At 43.8% G+C, this 23,197-nt stretch overlaps 1 protein-coding gene across 1 annotated transcript; it reads right to left on the reverse strand.

Moving 5' to 3' along the window:
- Positions 1-1,977: 1,977 nt before the first annotated feature.
- On the reverse strand, positions 1,978-3,877 carry LOC311224929 (piggyBac transposable element-derived protein 4-like; the record flags this gene model as incomplete). The annotated part of the gene is made up of 4 exons (XM_084310086.1): positions 1,978-2,556; positions 2,863-3,466; positions 3,563-3,738; positions 3,830-3,877. The coding sequence occupies 4 exons, from the start codon at positions 3,875-3,877 to the stop codon at positions 1,978-1,980; spliced, it is 1,407 nt and encodes a 468-aa protein (XP_084166212.1).
- Between the last annotated feature and the right edge of the window lie 19,320 nt (positions 3,878-23,197).

The following is a 23,197-nucleotide window of genomic DNA, read 5'->3' on the forward strand; positions in this document are numbered from 1 at the left end:
TATATACTGTATACTGCATAATGTACAACACAAAACACAAAATCGGATTGAGAAAATGTGTTCTTTTTAGTATGAACCAATGCAAACATATCAAATCAAGGATATAAAACAGTGGATATGCACCCTCAGGTAGTATATTTACATAAACAAGAGAGAACAGATCAGAATTCAATTTACAAAGCATTATTTTCTCCATACACAGGTAATAAACACGGACGACATTTTGATTCTCAACTGGAAATTATCACCAGTATGCTTTTTTTTTTTTACAAAAAGTCAGTAAAAGTAATTTTTTTCCAAAAAAAAGTTAAAAAAAAAGTTTTACAGTAGAAAAGTAAAAAATAATTAAATAATTAAATTGTGGGATATTCAATATACATATATACAGTACACATATGACTAGAGTGCAGTCATATAGAGTGCAGGATGCCTGAGGCGTATCAAAAAAAAAATATTGCACCTGTCAAAACGGTAACGCACAATTGTGGGATATTCAATATACATATACAGTACACATATGACTGAGGCGTGGAGGAGAGACTGTGTTCCAGCAGGAGGAGAGGCTGGGTTCCAGCAGGAGAAAGAAGCAGACGTATCTTTTGAACAGCAGCAGCACAATCGTTTTTGGAGTTCTTTGGAGCTGTTTTTTTACGTTAGAATATGAGGCGAGGTGAGCCCCGTGTGATGTGTGTGTCCCAGCTGCACAGACACAGTATGTTTGGAGAAGACGAAGAATTATTATACAGGATGATAGGAGTGGAGTCGGAGTCGGACATAGAATCGGAGGACGAAATTGAGGATGAGGACCCATCCGTTGTCCTCGACAACGAGAGCGATGATTTGCCTGGGACATCGACCAGCACAAGGACAATGGGGGACAAAGGCGTGGAGGAGAGGCTGTGTTCCAGCAGGAGGAGAGACTGTGTTCCAGCAGGAGGAGAGACTGTGTTCCAGCAGGAGGAGAGACTGTGTTCCAGCAGGAGGAGAGGCTGAATATGAGGCGAGGTGAGCCCCGTGTGATGTGTGTGTCCCAGCTGCACAGACACAGTATGTTTGGAGAAGACGAAGAATTATTATACAGGATGATAGGAGTGGAGTCGGAGTCGGAGTCGGACATAGAATCGGAGGACGAAATTGAGGATAAGGACCCATCCGTTGTCCTCGACAACGAGAGCGATGATTTGCCTGGGACATCGACCAGCACAAGGACAATGGGGGACAAAGGCGTGGAGGAGAGGCTGTGTTCCAGCAGGAGGAAAGACTGTGTTCCAGCAGGAGGAGAGACTGTGTTCCAGCAGGAGGAGAGACTGTGTTCCAGCAGGAGGAGAGGCTGAATATGAGGCGAGGTGAGCCCCGTGTGATGTGTGTGTCCCAGCTGCACAGACACAGTATGTTTGGAGAAGACGAAGAATTATTATACAGGATGATAGGAGTGGAGTCGGAGTCGGACATAGAATCGGAGGACGAAATTGAGGATGAGGACCCATCCGTTGTCCTCGACAACGAGAGCGATGATTTGCCTGGGACATCGACCAGCACAAGGACAATGGGGGACAAAGGCGTGGAGGAGAGGCTGTGTTCCAGCAGGAGAAGAGACTGTGTTCCTCTGTGTTCCAGCAGGAGGAGAGACTGTGTTCCAGCAGGAGGAGAGACTGTGTTCCAGCAGGAGGAGAGACTGTGTTCCAGCAGGAGGAGAGACTGTGTTCCAGCAGGAGGAGAGACTGTGTTCCAGCAGGAGGAGAGACTGTGTTCCAGCAGGAGGAGAGGCTGTGTTCCAGCAGGAGGAGAGGCAGGAGGAGAGGCTGTGTTCCAGCAGGAGGAGAGGCTGTGTTCCAGCAGGAGGAAAGGCAGGAGGAGAGGCTGTGTTCCAGCAGGAGGAGAGGCAGGAGGAGAGGCTGTGTTCCAGCAGGAGGAGAGGCTGTGTTCCAGCAGGAGGAGAGGCTGTGTTCCAGCAGGAGGAGAGGCTGTGTTCCATGATCAATTGTGCCACTCTGTAAAACAGTTGCGGTCTAAAATTAGACAGAGGGCGACATCGCATCTCTGGCATTTCCACGCGGTCAGATTCCTTCTCCCCTCCTTGGTGCACCGGACACAGGTCTTACGGCCAGCGGTGGCTTTCTGGCTCTTGTCCGCGCCCGCTGCGGGAGGGGCGATGGGAACAGGGAGATGGCTTGCGGTCCTGTCAAGAGGAGCTCCTGTGCTGTCCAGTCCACACAGCTCCCCCATCATCACTGAAATGAACTCCTTGTGGGAGAGATGCGCTTCCTGCTTTGCCTCACATATCTCGCAGTGCAGAATGTAGGCGTTGGTGGTAGCAATGTCGAGACAGTGGAAGAAGATGGTGCGATACCACTGGCCAGTTCTCCGGTGGGTCGAGTAATACTGGATCAGCTGGTCGGATAGGTTGACTCCGCCCATGTGTTTGTTATACTCTATCACAGGGGTGGGGCACGGAAACCAGACAACCGACCAGGTCCCATCGGCCGCCTTGACCCTCCTCTTGACCTTCTGACCAGGAGGTGTGATTGCTGGGTGGATGGTGGAGCACACAGACACCTAGATAGAATAGAATAGAAATGAATCATTAGAAATTTGACACTACAAATTGCTCACAGTAGACATTTAGACAGAACAAAGTCACGAATAAGAATAACAAATACATACATACATACATACATACATACATACATACATACATACATACATACATACATACATACATACATACATACATACATATATACATACATACATACATACATACATACATACATACATACATACATACATACATACATACATACATACATACATACATACATACATACATACATACATACATACATACACACACATACATACCAACTTTGTGTCCTTCCACTTCACGAAGACCAGGGACCCCTCTCTGATCCAGCGGATGAGACCTCTCTCACACTTCATCCTGAGGGCATTAGGTCTCCCCTTGGGAACGTCTTTCCTGATCTCCCTGTAGGTTCCACAGGCTCCCAGCTTCATGGCCAGCAAGTCCTTGAACAGCTTGGGACTGGTGTAGTAGTTATCAACATAAATGTGATATCCAGTCCCAAGCCATCCTGGATCAAGGAGGTCCACAACAGCATCATATGTGATGCCGTGTTCACTTGTATGAACGTGTGCCTTCCCTAGGTAAACATTGAAGCCGATGGTGTAGCCGTTATCCGAGTCAGCGAGCACAAACAGTTTGACCCCCCATTTGGTCGGCTTGTCCTTCATGTACTGCGTCATGCCGGTGTGTGCCCTCGTGGCCACCATCCTCTCATCCACTGCCAGTTGCCGCTTAGGGTGGTAGTGCACCTTGCAGGCCTCACCGATGTCGAGGATGAGCGGCTTGATGCGGAACAGTTTGTCGTGTTCCGGTGTTCGCTTCCTGGCGTCGTTCCTGGCATCCTCCTCGGGATCGCTCAGGTGGAGGTTCCACAAGATTGACCTGAAGTCAAAGTCATATTATAAGTCATATAACGACACTATAAACATAAGTAACATATGGGACACGATGTACACTATACAGGAATATATATTATACCTGAATCTGTCCCGGAACATGACCATTCTTGGTAGGGGCACAGAGAGAAGGTGTTTGACCCTCCAGAAGTCCTGGAGCGCAGACAGTGGGACGAGCCCCATGTACAGCAGCAGGCCGATGAACTTGTACAATTCATCGGCCTGGACATCCTCCCACTTGGTCTTTTGCCCCCGTGCCTGTATATTGTATTGTAACTCAGTTAGTCACATTTTACAGGAAAAAGCATTTCATATAAAACTACAGCTAATAAAGAAACTTGAAACTTGCCTGGTTCTTTGCCGCGTTCTTGTTAGTGTTGATACACAGGGTCTTCATGGTATCCATGGAAAAATACAGCATGAAGAGCTCCTTGGGTGTATACGTGGCATGGGGGTCTAGCTGCGGTCCTGGGGGTCTGCGCGGCATGAACCGGAGGGGCTGAGGGGCTGTATCAGGATCATTGTCTGTCTTCCAGGGCGTCTGATCTCCTGCCTGGACTGGACGTCTTGGCCTGGCCCGGGTTGTCCTGGGTCGGCGTGGAGCAGGCTGCTCATCATGTCTGCACATAAATGGCACACACATTGTACATATAAAACACTGCTCATACAACACACACACACTGTATATACACTCAATATTCCATTCTGTATATATTGCGTACAACGTCTGCAAACCTAGTAATAATAAAAAAGCAATACACATCCATAATAAGTCTCTCACCTGTCTGGGTCATTTCTTGACTTGGACCGGGCTTGGGCACGCCCTGCCCCCCTAGATGTCCCAGGCAAATCATTGCTGTGTAGACAATGACATGTAAAAATACATTATTTTCAACTTTTATGAACAGAGTAATAACTAAAACAAAAGCAGTAATAATAATAATAATAATAATAATAATAATAATAATAATAATAATAATAATAATAATAATAATAATAATAATAATAATAATAATAATAATAATAATAATAATAATAATAATAATAAGTCTCTCACCTGTCTTGTGCCCTCCTTCCATGTCTCACAGAACTGGTTGAAGGCAGAGTTTCTGCTCCTTCTGCTCCTTCCTCCTCCTCACTGTAGAAAACAATAAAAAGCACATTATTTTCAACATTCAACAAGGAATCTCTTGATGCACACTTACCATGTACACTTATCATGTACATTCACCATGTACACTTATCATGTACATTTATAATGTACACTTGTCATTTACATTCATCATGTACACTTGTCATGTACATGTACATTCATCATGTACACTTGTAATGTACATTCATCATGTACACTTAGCATTTACACTTAGCATGTACACTTGTCATGTACATTCATCATGTACACTTAGCATGTACACTTATCATGTGCATTCATCATGTGCACTTATCATGTGAAAGCCTTTCTTTGCCTTTCCCAACAAGTTTGACAAAAACAAAAGCAATCAAAGTCCAAAATAAGTGTCTTTACCTTTCATTGTCGTCATGATCAGTGGACCTTTCGTCACCATCACCAACAAACGATGGATCATCAACGTCGTCATCATGATCAGAACCATCTGAAGATACTTCTTCATCTGTATCATCACCAAATAGATCTCTCATGTCTTGATCTCCAGCGTAGAGGGACCTCCACATGGGCACATTGCTAACACGCTGACTTCGACGCATGTTAGCTCAAACTACTACTACTACTAAAGTCTACTAATACTACTACTACTACTACTACTACTACTACTACTGCTACTACAACTACTACTACTTCTACTACTACTACTACTATTACTGCTACTACTACAACTACTACTACTGCTATACAAGTCGAACTACTAACTATAAACTACAACTACTAAAAAAAACGGTGTTGTCCCACAGAAATTATCTTTTGGACAGATTTTTCGCGCACATGGAGACTTCTTCTACTCTTGCTTTCTGGCACTAAACTTCCGCCTCCTTCGTCACTTCCTCCCAAACTTTTCCGTTTCATTCTATCTCAAAAAATGACCAAGATATTGATAAAAATGTAACGCATGTAAAATTATATCTGGCACATTTTACGCGTGCGTAAAAGTTTATTTAGCATCGAATTGAAATGATCCTGGTTCATTCATTTATTGGTTTATCAAGACAAAATAAAAAGTAGCGTGTAGTTTCAAGGACACGTCATAATGCCACGCCGAAAAAACCCCGGAAATGGACAAAGTTTTCGATACAGAGAGGCACAAACTGATGACGTCACTTCATCACGTCGCCGTGAGCCGCGACCGGGAACCGTTAAGAATACGTTGACTTGTATTCCCAGCCTCGGGCTATTATTATTAAGAATACATTGACTTGTATGCCCAGCCTCAGGCTACCAGCTGACAGGCAGAGCTGCGTTCGTAATGGGTGTTTGTTCTAGACATGTGTGTGTGTGTGTTTGCGCATGTGTGTCGGAAATGTGTGCGTTTGACAACTTTTTCCAAATCCGTATAGCAACAAATCATGTAGGCTATGGTTATTGCAGAAAGTTTATCTTGGGCGTGTCGGTAGGGCTTTCAACTGTTTTGAGCACCCACTGGCAGAAACATAAATCGGTGCCTATGTCTGAGTGCTTATTGTTATTGTTGTCAATTATTTGAAGTGCAAGTAGGCCTATAGGCTACGTACGTCCCCGCCCAGAGGCACATATCAACCCCCCCATGGCTGTTATTAGCCTATATTTGGGTTTTGGGAATGTGTTGTGAGATGGGGATTTTGTTTTGTGTGATGTTGGAATAAACAAGCATTACTATACAAACTCATATCGTGTCAAGGCTTCATTATAATAATCAAACGTGTTGTGTGTAAAATGTGTGTTTATATATATACAATTTCTTACTGATTGGAGACGACAACCTGATTTAATATTTTTAGGAAATTGAAGGCAAAAATAAGTATTCATTCATTAATTAAAACATTTCGCACAGGGCCTCGCATTTCTCCCAGACGGCTCTGCCTGTAATAATCCCCCCCAGAAAAATCTACTTTGCATTTGATACACACTGGCATTTAAAGGGTTAGAATTATAAAATGAATATGTGGTGTTATGATCAGGGCTGAAGTTGAATAAAAGATTGTATTATTTGTAGTGCTGTCAGGCGATTAAAAAAATTTATCTAATTAATTACAGGATTTGTAATTAATTAATCTAATTAATCGCATTTTAATCGCATAACCATTTTATGCCTGATATTCTATATTCTATAATCATATTTCAAATTGCATGTGTCCGGATGGCAGAATTCAGTACTGTATCTACAAAACCTTCTGTTTAATCATCTTCCATCTATTAATTTGCTTAGATTTTTCAGGTCTGGTCAATTTGAGCATGGTGTTATTCACAGTCAAAGATAACAAAAAAAATATTGATATTCTCATTTGGTTCATTACAATTTACTCAAAATAAAATGTTCATTCAATCAATCACAGCGCAGATTGAGTGATTGAATGAAAATGTTATTAACAGATTGCAGAATGGGTACAATACAGTACGGCTCAATACACACAATTGTTAAGGGGATGCAGATCAGAGAAAGACTTTCGTCTTGTTTACATCAGGGTCCCCCATTTTCAATTCATAATGAATTGTAAGTAAGGGTGCAACTTGCACTGTGCAATCCATTCTTTGTGGATCTAGCCCACAGTATTTCTGACACTGGGAATACATTCCCTGAGATTCATAGATGTCCCTAGAATCAGATACCAAGAACATGCAAATGGACCATATTAAAAAAAAATCTGTAAATGTGTATTCTACATTATTATGGAATGAATGAGATACAAAAAAAAATTTATAAAAAAAAAAAAAAAAAAAAAAAATTTTTGTAATTAATTTTGAGTTAATTTGCATAACGCGATAATTTGCTGTGTAATTAATTAATCTAATTAACGCGATAAACTGACAGCCCTAATTATTTTCAATCTGACATTACAAAAAAACTGAAAATCCATCAAAATCAGTGTTGTTGCTAATCATATATGCTAGCCAGTTTTTTAACAATAATTTGTGCTGCCATCACAAACACTGGCATTTAAAGGGTACAAATAGCAAAATTCCTGCACCAGAATGCAGGAAATGAAGTCTTTGTAACAAAAGATTTCCTGGTGGGGGACCCCCAGACCCCCGCTTAAAAAGTGGTCTGACTGGGGCTATATTTCGCACTATATTTCCTGGCCTGAATGATTTCCCCAGTCCGGCCCTGGTTAAAAGCCTCCAATGCTTATTAGTGTGTGTGCGTTTGAACGTTTGAACGTTTGCATGTTTCAACCATACATTTCCATTTATAATTTTTTTTTTAAGAAATTCGAATTTTTGTTTACCTCCTATAATAGTGGGGGTCGCGGCTCTCTGACACCGTTATTTCGAAGGGGTCGCAGCCTGAAAACGTTGGTAACCCCTGGTCTAGAGAACCCAAGAGCAGAACACAAGGCACAGAAGAATGAGGCGGTTTAGGGTATTTAATGGTAAAACCGTGTAGATGACAACAAAACACACTATAAATATATAGAGTATAGCGGTCCAGATAAGAGTCCTAATACCAAGACAGGTAAAACAACACTCGGACCAGGAGTGGCAGGGGTGCAGGCGTCTTATCCTGGCTCAGTGATGATGTGATGAGTCTCAGGTGTGTAGACCGACCCAGGTAGGTAGGCTGAGGGTGAAGCGAGAACATGGAGGGACCCTATGGTAGTGGGGACCTGCTGATAGACAGGGGAGAGAAAGGCCCTGGCTGTGGCTGTAAGAATCGAACCGGGAACCTTCAGATTACCAGACGAGCACTATACCTGCTGAGCCACAGTCGCCCCACACACACAACAGTGTTTTCAATGTGTGGAAACTGTATTGAAAAGCCTTCCAACTAAATTATTTTATTAATATAAAGGGTTCCATGATATGTTAAAAAGCCTTTATTAATACATCGGCTTGTTCCATCAACAGTTAAAATAATGAAATACTCCATAAGAAACTCTATAATAATATGGTATTAATAATAAGTATTTGGGCTTTTGCATGAATGACCAAACACACAGTCCTTGACGAACACTACCGTTATACAAGAATCTATTTACTGTTAGCCTATACTGCTATTTGTATTGTCTGACCATCGTGACTTGGACTGCATGTGGCGCACAACCTGAAAGGAGTTGGACACTCCTGGTCTGTGTCCCTGGTGGGCCGGTCTGCAGCCTGTGTGAACAGTGTGAACAGCACAAATCACATGGAGTCTTATCTTTTCAATTATGATTTGGGCCACTTTCATATGTGGTTCTAAATCAGATACAGGTCTGATTTGTTTTAATTAGCTGGCCTCCACTGCATTCAACTTATAAATGAAACCATAAACTGTGACTTCAGTGTCCTCCATGTTTACGTCCATCATCATTATTGTTCAGTTGCGTATACGGGTCAGTTCAGGAGCGTGACCAGTTCACACTGGAATCTGATATTGACCACATTAAAAAAAAATTGTGAACAGTCAAACAGAAAAATCGGATCTGAGCATTAAATCAGAATTGAGCACTAATATAAGGCTTGCAGTGTGTAGTGACGAGCATGCTGCATTCCCCTTGAAGGAATGCAGTGCCCTTCTCATGTGAGATGTGAAAAGCTCTGCCAAGCATGCAGAGCACTCTCAAATGTCAGCAACAGATTGTACCTTGATATGGGAGGAATATCCTATAGCACTACAATTTGCAGTGTGAACGTAGCCCAAGTGACTTGGAAAAACTACTTTCAAGTCTCAGAGTATTTTTCCCCACCGCTTTTCTACATCAATGGCAGTGTGAATGGTGTTTAGTAAGGTAGGCTGAGATCTACTAAAACACACCGTACCAATGAACACATCAGTTAAAGACAGGGACAATCTCTGGTAATGGTGAGAAACCAAAATTAGACCAGTATGGTCCTTTAAGCTTGCAAATAGGACTGTTTTATTAGAAGATAGACAACGTTTTGACCCCAAATAATCACATTCAAGTCTCCCATTGACTTCCACTTGCAAATGTCAACAATGTTTCATATATCTATAAACCAAAACATTGGTACAATTCTTTAAGAGAAAGAAGATTCAAGATTGTTTATTGTCATGTGCACAGTTAAACAGACAGTTTGCTGTACAATGAAAATCTTACTTTGCTAGTCCGCCCTTCCCACAAAATCACACAATACTTAACTAAAAAAGGTAAAAATAGATATTTTTTAAAGGGTATAAGATATATACAAGGCACAGTGAGTATTGGACTTTCCTATTCACAGTGTTTACAATATACAATATGGAGGTGACAATGGGTCACAGCAGCAGTTAAAAAGTGTCTTTAGTGATTCATAGTTTGGGGGAAGGGTGACAGTGAGGTCACAGCAGCAGTCAGGTCAGAGTGTCTGCCTGGCGCAAAAGAGGGGTATGGGCAGTGTTGCAGTGCTGGTATAACGCGGTATAACAGCGTTTTACCTCGGTCACTGAGGCTGAAGTACGCGCAATCGCGCACGGATATGTTCCCGCGTCACGCACACAAAAATCCGCTGTTCCCATTCGCTGTAACTAAGTACCGGCTCGGCTCGCGGCCACCGTTTTTACATAACAAAAGCACAGGTAGAGTAGGCTGACCAAACGTCCTCTTTTGCCCGGACATGTCCTCTTTTCACGCCCTGTCCGGGGCGTCCGGGGGGTGTTTATTAATTCATCGAAATGTCCGGGGTTTCACTGTTTTTCAGTTTGTTTCAGTTTCACGGCCCTTTGCGAGCATCTGAAGGCTCGGGGCTGCATTTTTCGCCGAACATATAAATTACCGAATAAAGCGCTATTCGTTGCCGTTCGAATGCCATCTGGATCGCCAAAATCCGTGCCTCGGTTCTTGAGTTACATGCCGATATGTCAGGCATGCGACTTTTTACATGGCATTATCCAACCGGACTCCCGGAGAAGCATGCAGCTGCAGAGCCGCAGATCCAGCGGCGCTCTCTGGGCCGCGCGCTGACGGCCGCGCTGTGAGGCAATAGTATCCAGCTGCAGGACGAGAGCACCAACACTCTCAGGACCGCAACACTTTAAGGACCCACACTTTAAGGACCCTCGCTTCCATTGGCTGATTTGGGTCACATGACCGTCCCACCCAATGGCTGAATTGGAGTATTGCACTGCGGGATTGATTGATTGATTGATTGATTGATTGATTGATTGATTGATTGAAAATTTTATTAACAGATTGCAGAATGGGTACAGTACAGCTAAATACATACAATTGTTAAGGGGATGCAGACCAGAGAAAGACTTTCGTCTTGTTTACATCAGGGTCCCCCATTTTCAATTCATCATAAGATATATGACATACACGACATACAGATAGACAGTACTGCTACATCTATACATTTATGACATATACCAGATTTGCAAATACAGTACTGTTTGTGATACAAAAGTTTCATACGCTGCTACCTTTTTCAGCTTCTCTATTTCAAGGCAAAAAAAATAAAAATCTGTGCCAAAAAAAACTGTGCATGCACGCGTGCATGCGCGTGCACATGCGCGCGCGCGTGGAGCATTTGACCTACTGTCAATTTGCCACTGCACCACTGGGTATGGGACTTCCGGTTTGCGACTTTCTGGTGAGCAGCCACATGAAAGAGCTCCCGGTCATTGAATATCAAAAAAAGGAAGTAAAACAATTGAAAGCGAAATAAAAAGTGACAATTCAAGGATATAGGAGGGGAGGAAGGAGGAACATGAGAAAAGGCGAGAGAAAAGCGACCCCAGAAGAAGTACAAATGAGGGCGCAGGAGATGATTCGGGCTGCCATGACGCAGTGGGCAGCTAGCATGCAGGCTAACACACAGGCTAACATCCAAGCTATAATGCAGATGGTCCAGGACGCGTCTATGCTTTTACCAACCGGTTCGTGTTTCCGGGTTCCCGTTTTGCGCTCTAATTGGCCACTGACCTACGCTAGTATGCCCCCCTCGCTATGAGCGTAGCAGGACACTGAAATGCGTATCACAGTACTGCCTCCAGGAACAGCTGTTTCCGCGTGACTTTATGTGCGCTAAAGTTCTGGTACGTTTAAAGTGCTTAGAAATGCCGGTAAATGCCGGTTCATTCATGCTTTGAGGCACGCTTCCTGACCGGATTTTATAATATTGTATTGACAGGATTTTATAATATAAAATTTTAAGAAAAACACTCTCAGCTCAGCTGCGTCGGTCAGTAGTGTGAAGCACCTCTGTATTCATGGGACTATGAATGCCAATTTCATGGGCAGCACATTTAATGAATTCATTTGAATCATCCTGTGTTGGTCCTCAACATGACACGCCAACATGACTCATCCTTCCTTCGTTTTCAAGGAAGGACACACATTTTTACACGTCCTACGTCCCACCCACCCTCGTGCTGGAAGATGGAGGATCACTTGGAGGATCACTGCTATTTGATGTGAAAAGTGATGCTGCATAAGATGACTGCTGAGAGCGTCGTTTCTTGACTCTCAGCTGAGAGCGTAGTGACTGCTGAGAGCGTCGTTTCTTGACTCTCAGCTGAGCGCTGCTAATTGTAAATATGGTTAAATCCACTCCACATTACAGTTCTACTTTTGTTTTGATGTGAAAAGTGATGCTGCATAAGATGACTGCTGAGAGCGTCGTTTCTTGACTCTCAGCTGAGAGCGTAGTGACTTCTGAGAGCGTTGTTTCTTGACTCAGCTGAGAGCGTAGTTTCTTAAAATTGTCAAGCTACAATATTATGAAATACAATATTATAAAATCCTGTCAGGAAGCGTGCCTCAAAGCATGAATGAACCGGCATTTACCGGCATTTCTAAGCACTTTAAACTTGAACTTTAGCGCACATAAAGTCACGCAGAAACAGCTGTTCCTGGAGGCAGTAGGGCGTACCCATTTCAAAGTGTCCACGCATTATTTCTCTCTCTACGCTCATAGCGAGGGGGGCGTACTAGCGTAGGTCAGTGGCCAATCAGAGCGCAAAACGGGAACCCGGAAACACGAACCGGTTGGTAAAAGCATAGACGCGTCCAGGACATACGGGCTAGCACACAGGCTATTGAGTTAGCTAACCGGGATGTCCAGGCTGGCACGCAGAGCGTCCAGAGCAACATCGATGGACTCAGGGCTGACGTGGCATTGGACCGCAGTGATGCCTGGCTGGAGAAGGAGCTGCAAGCTAACATGGAAGCTAACACGATGAATATGACGCAGCAAGTGATACAAGCTAGCGGGCGTTGGGCCGCAGCGAGGCCTGGCTGGAGAAGGAGCTGCAAGCTAACATGGAAGCTAGTCAGACTACTGCTTGACCTAACTCCTAGAACCCACCTCACCCCTGCCCACTTTGACAACCTAGGATGGCTTAGAGTAGACGACAGAGCAACTTGCAATGGGCCTGGTCTACAAGATACACTACGCGACCAAGGTACCCATGTACATGTCAAAATACTTCCCAAAGGTCAGTGAATACCACAATCACAACACCAGAGGGAGCTCCACAAATCATGTAAAACCCAGATTCGGCTCAAACAAGGGACTAAACACGTTTCGCAATTATGCCACATCAATGTGGAACGCCCTACCTAAAGCTGTAAAGGAATGTGAATCACTACCCACTTTCAAAAACACTCTCAAAAAACACCTACGTGAGACTGCAATTCGAAACTGGCCCCTACAAATGTGCTAACCTAGTTGTACAGTAAATGACCAAGTAAGGCTTTGTCAGTATTCCAATGTACAGTGTAAAATGTGTGTGTGTCCCCTACCCAACCCCCCCCCCCCCCCCCACCTCCAATGTACAGCCCTCACCCAACCCACCCAACCCCACCCCACCCACCCAACCTCCTCCAATGTACAGTTTCTACGCCAAATGTATATACACTCTTTTTCTGGACACTTTTGTATCACAAACAGTACTGTATTTGCAAATCTGATATGTCATAAATGTATAGATGTAGCAGTACTGTCTATCTGTATGTCATGTATGTCATATATGTTATGATGAATTGAAAATGGGGGACCCTGATGTAAACAAGACGAAAGTCTTTCTCTGGTCTGCATCCCCTTAACAATTGTATGTATTGAGCTGTACTGTACTGTACCCATTCTGCAATCTGTTAATAAACTTTTCAATCAATCAATCAAACGGTGAATACGACGCAGCAAGGGATACAAGCTAACGTGGCGTTGGACCGCAGCGAGGCCTGGCTGGAGAAGGAGCTGCAAGCTAACATGGAAGTTAACACGATGAATACGACGCAGCAAGGGATACAAGCTAACGTGGTGTTGGACCGCAGCGAGACCTGGCTGGAGAAGGAGCTGCAAGCTAACATGGAAGTTAACACGATGAATACGACGCAGCAAGGGATACAAGCTAACGTGGTGTTGGACCGCAGCGAGGCCTGGCTGGAGAAGGAGCTGCAAGCTAACATGGAAGTTAACACGATGAATATGACGCAGCATGTGATACAAGCTGGTTCGGGAGAGGTGAAACAGATGGCCCCCAGGGGAGGGACGGGGAGACGCTGGATACAACCGGACCAACCAGGACTCAGGCACCGAGGTCGGCCGGACCATCCGCACACGAGATGCAGGCGCGGAGGTCGCCCGGGCCGGCCAAGATGCGAACACGGAGGCCACACACACCAACCGAGATCCGAGCACTGAGATCAACCGGACCAGTCAGAACTTGAATAACGAGGTTTCACACACCAAGCAGGACTCGAGCACTGAGGTCATACACACCGACCAAGATTCAATACCACATATTGAATGGATGTTATGATTCGAGACACACTGCAGACAACACACAGACCACTGGGAATACAGACAGGGTAAACACATTAGATGGGGAAATTGGGACTTGATTCGGGACATATAATACAAATAACACGTACTAGACTAAACTGTAGACACTAACACACATGACGCACAACTAAGCAATTATTATTTGATAGTGAATGGAGGTTATGGTTCGAGACACACTGCAGATAACACACAGACCACTGGGAATACAGACAAGGTAAACGCATTAGTTGAGGAGGTTGGGACTTGATTCGGGACATATAATACAAATAACACGTACTAGACTAAACTGTAGACACTACCACACATGACACACAAATAAGATGATGGGGAACATGGGGAATCACATTCGGAGACCGGACCGGGAGCTCTGGAAATGTACTAACATATGAAAGATAAAAATTCAAATAAAATGTTGGACAATAATAGGGACATTGGAGAATCCCCATTGGGGATATCTACGTCGTTATAGGAGGGGCCCTCTCCAACGGGGTTAAAAAGAATTACCTGGGAAGTGCCAATTGTCTTTAGTCTTCTTTTATATTATTTTCTTCTGAGTTATGTTAGAATAGCAGTTGCTTTAAATGTGCACATGGACAAATATGAAGGACAAGAATTCAAAATGTTGGACATGAAGAGAGGCTTGAATAATCTCCTTTGGGGGGGTATTTCCGTCTCTGGGGGGGGGGGGGGCTTCTCCAGTGGGAGGGCTGATCCCCCCCCCCAAACCGCCAACCGGGGAAAGAGTGCTAACCATATAACCATTTATGTTCACTTCATTAGGAGTCCCCTATCCTTTCCTCTACTAGGCTGGCCCAATGGATTGGCATTCACAAGCCTGATGGCATGTGGGTAGAAACGTTGTCAGTCTCGTAGTCCTAGCTTTCAGACTCCTGTATCGCCTGCCTAATGGCAGGAGATTGAAGAGTCTGTGCTGGGTGTGTGTACTGTCCTTAATTATATTGTGTGCTCTCCTGGTGGCCCTGGTAGAGTAATGTCCTGTAGTGAGGGGAAGGCTGCTCTCCAGAGATGTACTGAGCAGTTTTATTCACTCGCTGGAGTGCCTTCCTGTCCTTAGCAGTGCAGTTTCCATACCAGACCGTGATTGAGCTGGTAAAGACACTCTCAACCGTACTTCTATAGAAGTTGCTGAGAATTTTGGGTGGCATGCCAAATTTTCTCAGCCTTCTTAGGAAGTACAGTCGTTGCTGGGATGTTATGAGCCCAGGTGAGGTCATTACACAGGAAAATTCGCAGAGTAAAATTTACTCAAATTGAGTAAAATGTTACTCCCAAAAAGACAGTATTGGCTCCGAATCAAAATAGAGTCAAATTGACTCTTGTCACAGAGTTAAATCTTCAGTTATTTCTACTCCATTTAGTGTTAACATTTAACTCTACAAAATGCCAATTTGCTCCATTTAGCATAAAGTAAAAACAACTCTAACATCATTTCACTCAACACAGAGTTGTATTTTACTCCATAGAGTTGTGATTCCATCAATAGAGTTGTATTTGACTCTGTATAAGAGTAGTAAGTGCCTCAATATAGAGTTATAATTCCCTCAATATGGAGTGTTATTTTAATCTATAGAGTTATTTTTCACTCAATATAGAGATATTTTAAGTTATATTTCACTCAATATAGAGTGGTATTTTAATCAATATAGAGTTATATTTCACTCAATACTGTTATATTTCACTCAATATAGAGATATTTTAAGTTATATTTCACTCAATATAGAGATATTTAAAGTTATATTTCACTCAATATAGAGTGGTATTTTAATCAATATAGAGTTGTAATTCCCTCAATATGGAGTTGTAGTTCACTCAATATAGAATAGATTTCACTCAATATAGAATATCATATTTCACTCAATATAGAATTAAATAATAATTTACTCTGGAATAATACATTTAAAATAAACGGGGTCGAAGCAGAAATCAGTATTTAACAATGCACTTTTATTTGCAACAGGCATATCCGTTGGGATGCAAACAGTTTTACAACAGCGTGTGAACAAGAATCATGACTTCAAGGGGCGATCGATAGAAAAAAAGGTCATTAATAAAATAAGATTTATCAATAAGCTTGTGCAATCTTGTTTTGTCTTCAGTTGCCAAGAAATTTGAAATTCCTAGTACCTTGGACTTAAAGGTCTATGATGACTTAAAACACTGAAGTCGACAAGGAGGCGTTTCAGTTTGTTATAAAGAAACCAGACATGGGTGTGTTGGAGATTTGTTCACCCCAAGTTGCTTATTAACATGTAGCCTATAGCCTCATCCAAAATGTCACACAGGTACTGTATATGTTTGTACTTTGAAATGATCTTTGTTTCTATACGCCCAATGTAATGTAACATAGTAAAAAAAAAAAAAAACGCGTCTGAGGAAGAACTTGCTTGGTGTGGATCCTTCCTAATCTAATGTGATCTTTTTACATTACACTTGTCACAAACATTCCTCTCTTGCTAATCACACTTGGTATATGTCTACGTGATTGTTAGATTCAGTGAGCCCCTCTGCAAACAACTCCATTATATACAAAAATCACCATGACTTCAAGGCTTCATGGGGAGAGTAATCGATAGAAAAAAGGTCATAAATAAAAGACAATTACATTTTGGCCTCTGTAAAGTGACAGCAGCATCTGTACACCCTTTTAAAAAGGGATAGCTCACCCAAAAAAAGAAATCTATCAATTACACACCCCATGAATCCTTGAATTCACAGAGATTTGTTTGTTTGTAGCATGCCTGAGCCAATAATTCAAGCCAGTCATCAAATTATTGGCTCAGGAATGCAACAAAAAGAAATCACCATGACTTCAATTAAGGCTTCATGGGGAGAGTAATCGATCAATTACATTTTGGCCCAGTGCAATAGTTCAAGAGCTTAGTGATTTTCTCTTTTCCTTTTTTAAATCACAGGAAACAGTATGGAACAATAAATGAGCTTGAATCGTCATCACTGTATGACATCTGTATATCGAATGCTTTGTAAAACAAAAGCTCTTTGACATCAACTACATGAGGTCCATCTGTAGTACACACAACTTTAAATGCATAAAAATGGTCATCCAGAGACACGGTTTGTAGTGCAAATGTAAACAACAGTAACCTCTCATCTTTAAGAACAACACGGTGGATTTTGTGAAAAACTGGAACCTCACTATGAACTTTAAGACAAACAACTAAACCTGGACGATACATATTTCCATGGTGTTTGGCCCATCTAACATTTAACACCTTGGTGTCACTTGGTACCTGAAGAGTCTCCGCTATCTCACAGCCTCTGTCCATCACATTTAATGCTACCATTTTACTTGGACCAAGCACCAGTCTGTTGGGATCAAATGTCTGCCAATTGTATGCTACTTGACTTTGGTGTTTCTTTGCCAATGTTTTAGTTATATTTTTGAAGCTTTTTAGTTGTTTTTTAAAGAAATTATGCTTCGCTTCATAGCGCATGCACCAGACATGCAAAAGTGGTCCAATTGTACGAATACATGTAGGATAGTGCACCATAAAATGATGCTTTGGTAGTAGCCTACTGTTGGGAAACAAATGCTTGAATAACCTGTGGTGCTCTGCAATCAAGTGTTTTAAATAAATAGTAATGCCAGTTGATAACCTGGGAGAAAATACAATATCTGCTCTTTGAAGCAACAGCAGAAGCAAATACCAGTGTTGATCATTTGGACAAACCAAGTCTCCAAAGATAAGTGGTAGATTGCGAAGTAAACACCAAGATTGGATTGCATTTAACCCCAAGTCATTTGAGGTCTCTACTAACTTCAATGCAGGTGGCTTGTTGTTTTGTTCCAGGTAACCATAGTTAAAGCTCTTAATTCTCAAGTCTATTTGCTTTGATGTTGTGTAGTTTTTAATCAAGTGTAGTATTAGCAGTTTCATTTCATATTGTGCCACGCCCTCCAAGATATCATGCATAATATCGACAGAGAAATTGTCACATGTATTGAAGTACTGCAAGGAATTTAGAATGCAAGAACGTTTAACTCCCATCACATAGGGAAGACCAATAGTCGTCTCCATTTTTTGGCAGTGTTCTGCATGAAGTGCTCGAGTTCGCATAACTATCTTGGGTGAATCTTCTTTGAATTCTGTCTGAAAGTCCTCTTTCTCAGCAAGACAAAAGCGGCAACAATATCTGGCACTGAATGATTCTACGAAACCAAACAAACCGTGAATACCAAGGTTGTCACCTGTAACTTGGACAATAGTTCCATACACTGGCTGATCATACAATGGGACCTTAATTCCATCCTTCTCCAGTATTTTAATATCTTCCAGAAGTGGAGCAAGTATTTTAGAAAAACCATGTGTTTTAATGTCTTGGGCATGGAATAAAGCGACTAAATTAATATTAAGCAGAATTGAGTTGTACTTTGGAGAAAAATTACGCAAGGTGAAATAGATTGCTCCTAATTCATGTATTCCCTTTTTACTCCCCAACGGATTCGCGCATTCAAAATCATCATAGAAAAGCTGCACCTGAATTGCATGCTTCTGTTTTGAAAATAGAGGATGACTCTTGAAAAACTCTCCATCACACAAGTCATTAAGAAGATCTTCTCTTAAACTGGAATCACTCTGCATCATCTCTTCTATATTAGGGTGTTTGTAAATAAAGTCTAATGTTTTCAAAATTGGGATATAAACACATTTATCAGTAACAACAGCCTGATCATAAGTTCCAGTAGTCCGATTGCGCAGGGTATCAAATCTTGTACCAAGGACATATTCAACTGGGTCTACCCTTCCCCACTTCTCTGTAAAATATTGCCTTCTCTTAGTTTCAGAATTTAAGATACAAAAAGGATTTTCAATTTCTTCAAAACACTGATACATTTTACACTCAACCTCACTTTTGATAGGTTCCTGTAAAGATAGACACTGCTTCACATATTGTTTTGCTTGATTATGGATATCATCAACAATCACTTCCATTGAAGTTACCAAAGAGTTGATTATTGTTTCACCTACACCTGCCACTTTAAGTTCAGCTACTTTTGCAGCACAGCTGTCTACAAGACTATTATTAAGAAGGACTGGAAGGACTGGGTCAGAAGGGGCACTGCCTGATGGAAAGTCATCAACATAACTTTCAGCTAAATGTTCAACTGTAGAGCGGCCTTCACCAGGATCATCACATGGTTGATGACGTGCTTTAAGATGCTTTCGAAACCCAGAAAAAGCGCAAAAGACATGTAAACAACCAGGCTGACCACATTTAAGACGAAGTGTCCTTCCTGAACAAAGTCCGTGGATCATCCTCAAGTGCCTCATCAGTGAATTGGCATTTGCCTGAGAGTTTTTGCAAATGAAACACAACATCTTATCAAAAAACACTGGAGCATCAGAGGCCTCAAGATAAAATATCTTCTCAGTATCAAAAGTCTGTGCAGTATCCAAGCCCTCATCTCTTTAACCCTGGGGTTGACATTAGTGGTAGCAGCATCGATCTTGTAAACGGCGGTTTGCAAGAAGTTGTACACATTGGCCAGATCCCGGTTGTATGAGGTACCAAAGACAAAATGAGCTTTGAAAAGCTCATCAAAAGAGGCAAGAGAGTCTGGTGACTTACAAGGGATTGCATGTTTGTCAATCACAATGAAGTAATTGTGAATCACACTCCTCTGGGTCCCCACAGCAAGCAGATAGGGTTGAAGGCTCTCCGTGATGCTGTCCAGATGCCCCTGGACACTGGTCCCAGTCTGTGACAAGAGAACTTCATTAGTCTTGCTATTAAAATTAGACACGGTTTGCAAACAGTGGTCTTTGCATGATTTCAATCATGCAGGTCAATATTAGGGACAGAACTAGGGATGCACGATAATTATCAGGCCGATATCAGCAATTATGACGTCATCCCGATAAAAGTATTGATAGCTCTGATAATAAAAAAATATATATATATTTTTTTTTACTTTTTTCTTTTCATGTCAACGTTCACATGCACAATATATGCTTATTTAGGATTTGACTTGATTCAACAACAAAGCAGTCTGGGCAATGGCAAGCCAAAAACGGTCGAAAATGTGGTTATTTGTTACGAACGGGTAAGTGACTTCCAAGTTGTCGAGAAGAAGAACGAGACGGAGAAAGTTTACTCTTCCAAAACAGCTGTACTGTTTATTAAAAGGGAAAAGCGTATAATATAATTACAGGGAGAAAGACAATGTGTCTGTGCTTGTCCAGCTGTAGGTTTGTCCGTAGGTTTAGGTGAAGCTCTAGCAAAGGACAAAGGATAGAGCAAACGTTAAATAGGAACATACTGAACATTCCACGCTGTCAATAAATGACAGCAGTCTGTCAACCAATGACAGCACCCAGGTGTGACAGACAATTAGTGATGACAGCAATCAGTGGTGACATACAAGGTGAACTCATAACAACAGGAGTGACCCAGGTAGACAGTGGGATACTATCCTAAGGAGGATAGTCTCCCGAACGTTACAGTATCCCCCCCCGACGAACGGCACCTGACGTTCACCTAGGGGCCTCGGGATGCAGCCGCCGGAAATCATCGATCAGGCTGGGATCTAATATGTCCCGTTGAGGCACCCAAGAATGCTCTTCTACCCCGTACCCCTCCCAATCCACCAAGAACTGAAACCCCCTACCCCTCCGCCTACAACTCAGGATTCTCTGCACCGTATAGACAGGCTGACCGTCAATAATGCGGGGCGGAGGAACCGCAGGGAGTGGCGGGGACAAGGGCGATGAGAGGAATGGCTTCAACAGGGACACATGAAACGTCGGATGGACCCTCATAGAGGACGGAAGGCGTAGCCTGTAAGCCATAGGATTCACCCGACGCACCACTTTAAAGGGGCCTATAAAGCGAGGAGCCAGCTTCCTGGACTCCACCCGGAGAGGGAGATCACGAGTGGAAAGCCAAACCCGCTGTCCCGGACGGAAAACCGGAGCCGGACGACGCTTGCGGTTAGCTTGCCGCTGAGCCTTAACCGAGGCCTTCTGCAGCGCCGTCCGCACTCTGCTCCACGTCCAGCGACAACGAGCTACATGTGCCTGGGCCGACGGCACCTCCACCTCCTGCTCCTGTTCGGGAAACAGAGGAGGTTGAAAACCATATTGACACTGAAAGGGAGACATACCAGTAGAGGAGGAGAGGAGGGTATTATGCGCATACTCAGCCCAGGCCAACCTCCTACTCCACGTCGCCGGACACCCAGCAACGTAGCACCTCAGAACGGCCTCCAGGTCCTGGTTGACACGCTCCGTCTGCCCGTTCGTCTGCGGATGGAACCCAGGCGACAGGCTGACGGAGGCGCCCAGACCGGCGGCGAACGCCTTCCAGAACCTGGAGGCGAACTGAGGACCCCGGTCGGACACAATATCCACTGGAAGCCCATGAACCCGAAAGACGTGCTGCACCACAAGGTCAGCCGTCTCCCGAGCTGAGGGGAGCTTGGGGAGGGGAATGAAGTGGGCCGCCTTGTACAACCGGTCCACCACCACCAGGATGGCAGTGAACCCATCCGATAAGGGAAGGCCGGAAATAAAATCCAGGGATATGTGCAACCAGGGATGTTTGGGAATAGGAAGCGGTCGGAGGAGACCCGCCGGCGCACGGCGAGAGGTCTTACTGCGCGCGCACACCAGACAGGCCGCCACAAAGGAGCGTGTATCCCCCCCCTCTGTCGGCCACCAAAACCTCCAGGGTTCTGGTGGCCCCAGGGTGGCCGGTGAGAGAGGATGTATGCGCCCACTGCAGCAGGCGCGAGCGTGCCGCCTTGGGCACATACATCCGACCCGGAGGACCCCCACCGCGATTGGGCTCCCGTGCCTGAGCAGACCTCACCACCCTATCTATGCCCCATGACACGGGTGCCAAAATCAAGGCCTGTGGAATAATAGGGTGGGGCTTCTCCTCTCGACCCGGAAGATCAAACTGATGTGACAGGGCGTCAGGCTTGACGTTCTTGGAACCGGGTCGATAGGAGATGGTAAATCGAAAAATCGAGTGAAGAATAACGCCCACCTGGCCTGGCGACAGCGTTAAGGCGTTTAGCCCCTTGGATGTAAGCCAAGTTCTTATGGTCAGTCCAAACAATGAAAGGATGTGCCGCCCCCTCTAACCAATGTCTCCATTCCTCCAATGCCAATTTGATTGCCAACAACTCCCGATTACCCACGTCGTAGTTACGCTCGGCCGGAGACAGCCGGCGCGAAAAGAAGGCACAAGGATGCACCTTACCATCCTTTAAACATCTCTGCGAGATTACCCCTCCCACCGCGGTGTCAGAGGCATCCACCTCCACAATGAACGGCGCCTCTGTGTCGTGACGGATCAGTACAGGGGCGGAGGTAAATCGACGTTTGAGGTCGCAGAAGGCCGACTCTGCCCTAGGCGACCATTCAAAGCCAGGGAGAGAGGACTTAGTGAGAGCTGTTAATGGATTGACTAAGGCGCTAAAATTGCGAATAAAGCGCCTGTACAAATTTACAAAGCCCAAAAAACGTTGTAACTCCTTGAGCGACGAAGGCCGTGGCCAATCCAAGACTGCACTCACCTTGGCTGGATCCATGCGAAGATCGCCCTTCGTCAACACAAAGCCCAGGAAGGAAACGGTGTCAGTGTGAAACACACACTTCTCTGCCTTAACAAACAGTTGATGCGTAAGGAGACGTTGAAGCACCTCACGAACGTGCAGTTGGTGTTGCACCATATCGCGAGAAAAGATTAGGATGTCATATAAATATACAAACACCGACACCCCAATCAGGTCCCGCAGCACGTCGTTGACCAGGGCCTGGAAAACTGCTGGAGCATTAGCTAAACCAAAAGGCATGA

The sequence above is a fragment of the Notolepis coatsorum genome (genome assembly GCF_963971535.1).
Source record: "Notolepis coatsorum genome assembly, chromosome: 1".
Taxonomy (NCBI): domain Eukaryota; kingdom Metazoa; phylum Chordata; class Actinopteri; order Aulopiformes; family Paralepididae; genus Notolepis; species Notolepis coatsorum.